General features: G+C 63.5%; 1 protein-coding gene across 2 annotated transcripts in view; it reads right to left on the reverse strand.

Moving 5' to 3' along the window:
• Positions 1-533: 533 nt before the first annotated feature.
• XIRP1 (xin actin binding repeat containing 1) overlaps positions 534-6,775 on the reverse strand; it is a 9,088-nt gene continuing 2,846 nt past the window's right edge. The window contains exons 2-3 of one of the 2 annotated variants that reach the window (XM_045294965.1): positions 3,030-6,390; positions 2,521-2,614 (exon numbers count right to left, since the gene is read on the reverse strand). In XM_045294965.1, coding sequence (XP_045150900.1) covers positions 2,606-2,614; positions 3,030-6,389 — 3,369 coding nt within the window. In that variant the 5' untranslated portion in view covers position 6,390 and the 3' untranslated portion in view covers positions 2,521-2,605. Of the gene's footprint in view, positions 6,391-6,775 lie in introns of both variants that reach the window. The other variant, XM_004708676.2, reaches the window with a different exon arrangement.

The following is a 6,775-nucleotide window of genomic DNA, read 5'->3' on the forward strand; positions in this document are numbered from 1 at the left end:
AGGCCCGGCACACAGTAGGTGCTCAGTACTTCTTGAAAAAGTGATAAGGGCCCGTTGTCAACTTGCTCTGGCTTTCCACGCTGGGACCTCTCTACTGCGCCTTCCCAGGAGCCCCCCGGCCTGAGCAGAAGGCAGTCCTGCAGCCAAGTTGCCGGTCAGATTTTTCCTAGCCAGAGGGCTTGCCTCCTCCCAGGCTTGACTGGGCCTCTCTCCCACTCTTGGGCAAGTTTCCAGCTGCAGCAGACTGGAATCCCAGAACCACCTGCCTTCCTTCCAGGTAGGAAGGCCGGAGGTGGAGGGACCAGAGGTGTGTGTATGTAGTGGTGGTGGCCCCCCACACCCCCGCAAGAAGCACAAGGGTGCCGAACAGGGTTTTTCTCACTCTCAGCCAAGATAATGGACAAAGGAGGGGCTTTTTAGAGCCTTTCTACATTGCCCTTGTCAGGAGCAGGGGGCATGTGTGGATAGTGGTGTGCTTCCCCACAATGGGGACCCAGGCCCTAGATTGCATGTACAAACAGTTCATCACCGAGTAGAGAATACAACTTGGGTTTAATTAGGGCATCTCTTTATCACTTGGGGTACAGCGTGTGGAGTCTGGAGGGGGCAGAGGAAGGCAGTTCTTGGGTTTTCGGGAACTTGCTGGTGGTTGCTCCACTCCTTGTGACCTGGGCCACTTGATGGGCTGAAGGATGGAGAAAATGATGAGGCAGCTCCTGACCAAGCCCAGGCTGAGCCCAGTTCAGTTGGTTGTGGCAGATGACAGGGATCGAGGTGCAGACCCACAGTCCGGGCAGTGGTGTGCACGTGGGCCAGGCCTGTGTGTGGCTCGATTATTCAGTCCCCAGCTGGGGGACCGTCCTCCTCCTCTTGGATCTCCGCCCTCCTTGCATGACCTGGGCCTGTGGATGGAATGGATGAGAGAGAAACGACCCACAGCAAATTCCGGAAGGGGCTCTTTCTTCTTGGTCCTTGTCCCATGTGTGCCTGCCATGGAGGTGTCCACCTCCTTGCTGGGACCCTGGAAGGAGGCACCCCAGTGGTGAGCAGGGAAGGTACTGGGCATGGCCGCAGGGCAAAGGCACCATCCCAGAGTCCATCAGGCCACTGCTGAGCCCGCCCTGTGGGGCTGTGGGGCACTGCTTTACCAGCGCAGAGGTGGGGGTGCCCAAGGTGAGGGCCTGGACCCCTAGACAGATAGACCTGCTTGGTGACCATGGTAGACGATGTCAGGACTGTGTTCCCAAACTGGTCCACCTCTTCCTACTGCTCCATCAGGGTTCTCGTGGCTCCGTAGAGCTGGGGGCTTGCTGGCCCATTGGTAACTCCTGGAAGCTTTTCTGCTGCCCAGTGGGAAGGGCGCTGGTCAAGGCATAGCACCGGGGGTCTTCCTTCTTGCTGGCCTGGTCCTGGGCCCCTTCTGGGTGGGGCGGGGTCAGGAGTATGCTTGTCACTGTGGTGTGGGGACTCCCCTGTGGGCTGGGAGCCTCTGTCGATTTCCTTGTGGCTGATTGGGTGATGGAGATACAGGCTGGGGGGCAGCTGGAGTCTCGGCAGGGAGGCAAAACTGGAGGGAGGCCTGCATCTTCTCTCAGTGTCTCCAGCCTCCGGCTTGGAGAGGCCTTGGCGGCTACTTGGCCTCTCACCTCTGTGTGATTTCTTACCTGGGCTTGATGCTGGGCCTCTTCAACTGACCAGTTGGTCCTGGCTCTACTGCTGGCTGTGGCATGGACCTGGTGGGTGCTGTGGTCCAGCGGGGTGCCCTGGGCATGAGGGTCAGGCTGAAGGCTGGACACGGAGCTGAGGGCCTTGTGCACAGCCACTTCGATGTCCAGCAGCCTGGCCAGGGTCTGTTCCTTCAGGCGGGCAACCTCCATGCTGACCCGACTCAGCTCCCCAAAGGCCTGTTCCACAGAGGCCTCAGGCCCTCGCGGGGCAGCAGACACTTGAGCAGTAACCCCTCTACCCTGGGACACAACCCCCAAGAGCCCTCGCAGTTCCTGAGCATCAACCGTGCGGCTGGTCTCCTTCTCCAGGTCCTGGAGCTCTTGTTGGCTTCCCTGTAGAGTCTCTCGGCTCTCAGGAGCTGCCAGCTGGGAACCCTCTTTGGGGCTCCCTCCTAGGTGCCCCGGGCCGTGCCGTGGCAAGGTGGGGTCCCTGTTGGGAGCTTTGAATTTGGGGAGCTTGAGGTGATGGGCGTTGCTGCCTGCAAGTTGACTTTCGCTAGGCTCCGGGCCCATGGAGCTGAGGGCACGCTGGGAGCTGGGCTGGCCTACAGTGGAGGGGACCTGGACCTTCTGGGGGGCAGTGGCATCTCTCTCATCTGGTTGCTTTGCCCCTAGTCCAGCCTCCGGGGAGGATCTGGGAGACAGAGCTGGGGGCTTGGGCAGCCTCTGGGGAGGATGGATGAAGGAGAGGTGGGCAGGTTTGGGGGGCAGCTGGGGCTTTTTCCTGGGGGATACAATGGGCTCCCGGCTCAGTGTCTTTGCCTGTGACCCCTCAGGGGTTCTCTGGCCCACGGGGCTGCTGTGGGGGTGGAGAAGGGGGTCTTGCAGGGGCTTGGAGGCTTGCTGCACGGAGTCCTCTCTGTGGTGGGTTCGGGCTGTCACAGCAACTGGGTGAGGAGGAGGAGGAGGAGGAACAGAGGGATTACAGGAGTGCAGGTGGGCACCTGCAGTCTGAAGCCCAGAGGCCAGAGGGGAGGGGGCTACAGGAGCCGCCTTCAAGGTCCTCTCTGCAGCGTGGAGGGTCCCTGGGCCAACTTTGGCCGGTCCCTTCCCTAGAGGACCACAGGCATTCTGTGTGCCAACCCCAGACTCTTCCCGCCCTGCCCCGACGCTCTGGCCCAGGCTCCCAGCCTGAGCTGGGAGGGCAGTCTCTTTGCCCCATGGCTGGGATTTCCCCTCAGAAGGCTGGACCCCCCTGGGCAGGTCAAAGGTCTTCACTGGGTGAGCAGTGTAGACGCCATCTTGAACAGACACCCACCCCCCAGACAGCCCTCCGGGCTGTGCTTTCTTGTCCCCACTGACCTTTCTGGGGGCTGCTGGGATCCTGGGGTCACTTCCAGCCCCTGACTTGGTGTTGCTGTGGGCAGCCCCAAGGGTCTGGGCAGGCGCTTGCCGAAGACCATTCTGGAAGGGTGTGGAGGTGGCTGCTGGGCCTGGGCCCTGCTTGTGCTTGTTCAGGACATGCTGGTGCAGGCTCTGGGCCTCAGCAGTTGCCGTCCGCAGACTCTGCATGGCGGCCTGGAGGTCCGGGGCCCCAGGGCCCTGGGTGGCAGGAACAGCTCCCTCCACCGTGCCCAAGGTTGCTGCCATTGCCTCTCGCCCAGTGCGACTCTCTTCTTTCTTTCCCGCTCCCTGCCTGCCATGGGGAGTGGCAGCATCCCCCTGCAAAGGGGTTGCCTTTTCCACCGGCGGTGGGGGGCAGGTGGGTGCCCCCAGGCCTTGCAGCTGCCCCATCCCCAGGCTGGGGTCTAGGGGAGGCACATGGATGATGCTGTCAGTCAGGGGCAGCCTCTGGTCCCCCTCGCTGCCTGGCACTGGACTTGGGTCAGCCGGTGGCTCCCACCGCAGACTGTGCAGGCCGCTCAGGTCCCCTTTGTCTATGCAGCTGGCCAGCAGCTGCACGCTGCTCCTCTCGGGGGCCCTGCTGGCTGGCCGGGGCTGCAGGGAGTAGGCTGTCAGGGACACCAGGCCCTGCTCTGTCTCCTGCATCACCAGCCCAGTCCTCACCACCGAGGCGGTGAGGCTACACGCCAGCACCTGCTGGAGCTCGGGGTCCAGGTCGTCCAAGCTTCCACTGCCTCCTGGGGCCGGCAGCCTCAGAGGCGTGAGCTGGAGCCGGCCAGCCGGGCCTTCCTGAACAAGCAGGCCTTGAGGGTCCACATCCGGCCTCCGCAGCACTTGGCGCACGATCCTGGGGAGCTCGCCGAACACCAGCTCCTCTTTCCGCACCTGGGGGTGCCCCTGCCCAGGGCCCAGGAGCACGTACTTGGCCAGACAGAGCTCCCCTGGCCCTCTGGCCTCCATAAGGATGCCCCCGTGGTGCAGGATGCCCAGCGTGGCCTGCAGTGCCCTCAGGGTCCCCTCGGCGGCTGTCTCCTGCCTTTCCAGCACCTCATTGTGCGAGGGGCCCACGGGCTGCTCTTCCTGGAGGCTGCCCCTTCGGATGCTCTCTGCTGCTAGAGAGCCCATGGGGCAGTTCTCAAACAGCCAAGTGAACTTGTGCACAGCACCCCCAGAGATGGGCTCAGGGGCTACCCTGGCCCCCTGCTCTTCCTTTTGGCCTGCCTCCAGGGCCTGGAAAACCTCCTTCTGACGAGACACCTGCCCCGAAGGGATGTCCACGCGGCTGCAGTACCGCACAGGCCCTCTGCGGCAGGGACCCGAGGCCTGCAGAGGCTCGGTCTCAAAGACATGTCCATCGGTCTGTCTGTCCCTAGCAGGAACCTGTCCAACCCGTAAGTGATGCTCTCTGGAGCCCTCTGGCCTGTCTTGGGCTTGGGGCTCGAACATCCAGGTGCAGGACCGGACTTCGGACTGGGCTGTAGAATCTGGGACTTCTGCCCCCTGCCTCCTGGCCAGCTCACTCATGGAACAAGTCTCAAACAGCCACCGCATGGTCTGCACGTCGCCCTTCTGGGGGGCCTCGGCCTGCGAGGCCTCCTGACCTTTGCCCTCTTCTTCCCGTCTTTCCTGCTGCTCCCGCCGATGGATCACCTCCAGGGGCTGGGTCTCAAAGAGCCACCGTGTGGTGCCCACGTCACCAGCCACCACATCCTGCTGGGTGATGCCCCGCACCACATCCACAGTGCTGGGGTGGCGGCCCAGCTGGTCGAGGGGCTGCGTCTCAAACATCCACCGGTAGCCCTTCACATCACCCCCGACCACCTGCTCCCTGCTGACAGAGGTCAGGGCGTGGAGGTGGCCCTTGACATCCTGCATGGTGTACACGCGGGACCCTGTGCCTTGGGGATCCCCAGGGGAAGCAGGCTCTTTTGCTCTGCTCATGCTCCCTGGGGCCGGAGGCTCCCCCTGCCCAATGCTGTCCAAGGGAAGGGTCTCAAAAAGATTCTTGAAGGTCTTCACGTCCCCCTTCGGGGTTTCCTTCTCAGAGGTACTCTGAGGGAGGGGCGGTGATGAGGGGCCAGTACTGGACACAAGCCCCTCGCCCTCGGGGATTCCTACCCGCTGCAGATGACCCACTTGGACCTTGCCTCTGGGAGGATCCAGGGGCTTGGTCTCAAACAGCCATAGGGTGGAGCGGACATTGCCTGGGACCACCTCCTCTTTGGGTGGGGGGGCCTCCCCTCCAGCCTCCTCCTCCCCCCTCAGGGTATCTAAAGGTCGGGTCTCAAACAGATGCCGCTGCTGCTGGACATCGGGGCCAGGGGGCAGAAGGTCTGGGGAAGGCTGGAATTCGTTCTCGTCCACTACGATTTCCCGGATGGCGTCCAGCGGCTGTGTCTCAAAGATCCAGCGAGTAGCACTGACGTCAGGCCGGGCCTCCTCCTCCAGGGAGATGCCCCGGATCACCCGCACCTGGCTGGGGTCACGGTTGATGGCGTCCAGCGGCCGGGTCTCGAAGAGCCAGCGGGCGGACCTCACGGCGTGGCTGTGGATCTCCTCGCGGCACGCAGCCTGCACCTCGTGGATGGCGCCCTCGGCGTCCCGGATGGCGCAGAGCGGCTCCGTCTGGAACAGCTTCACCGTCTTCTTCACGTCGCCTTTCAGCTCCTGGATCTCGGAGCGCAGCTCCAGGGGGCTTGGCTCTTGCACTGAGGGCCGGGAGCCCAGGCGGTCCAGGGGCCGTGTCTCGAAGAGCATCCTTGTGCCCTGCACGTCTCCGCTGCAGGCTGCAGGCTCCCTCGCTGCAGCCTCCGGCGGCTTGTCCAGGATCTCGGTCTCAAACTGCCTGCGGGCTGCGCGCACATCCCCTCCTGGGGCCGCGGGACCAGCAGGATCCCGGTCTTGGCTGCTGGGGAAGGCGCCTTCCTCAAACTTCCGGGAGGTGACCTGGACGTCTCCGCCCGGCACGGGCTCCCTGGCAGCTGGCTTCTCACGGTCCCCAATGGCGTCCAGACGCCAGTTCTCAAAGATCCAGCGCATGCACTGAACGTCCCCCTCGGTGGGCTCCTCGGAGCCCAGAGCCTCGGCCAGGTCCTCCTCCACGGCCTCCGCTAGGTTCTTGCGGAGCTCGGGATGGATGTGCCGGTAGAGGCGGCGGAGCTCGGTGGCCTGCCGCTGCTGGTGGAACTTGGAAAAGGACTCCTTGCACGGGGGCGTTGGCAGATCCTCCAGGGCCGGCGGGGGTGGCAGGGGCAGGTCCTGTGTGGTCGCCATGGGGACGGTTGGTGTGGGGGCCACCTGGGTCTGGGCGTCGGCCATCCTTCAGGGGAGAAAGTGGAAGTGAGGATGGGGTGGGGAAACCTCAGGTGGGGTGGGCGCTGGTGGCTGGGATAGATATCAAGGTGCCAAGGCCCTAGGGCTGAGCAACCCTTCGAGGACCTGTCCCCCGACAGACAGGACACTGGCTGGGCTTGGCTCACTTTTGCCATCTGCCTGGGCTAGTGACAAGCCTTGCACTTAGGATGTCATTGTTGGTCCCTGCTTCCCCAGTGTCACTTGGGTGGCTAGGGAGTAAGCAGAGCACAGTTGGTGGTGTGGCTGGGCCCCTAGGCTCCACAGCACTGCCTAAGCCAGTGGGCAGGCCATCCAGGTCCCATCCTGGCTCCTTTCCTAAGTCGCCCCCCACCCCCCACCCCCCACCCCCA

This window comes from Echinops telfairi, unplaced genomic scaffold, assembly GCF_000313985.2.
Source record: "Echinops telfairi isolate 266 unplaced genomic scaffold, ASM31398v2 ScPeMD7_4225;HRSCAF=4972, whole genome shotgun sequence".
NCBI lineage: Eukaryota > Metazoa > Chordata > Mammalia > Afrosoricida > Tenrecidae > Echinops > Echinops telfairi.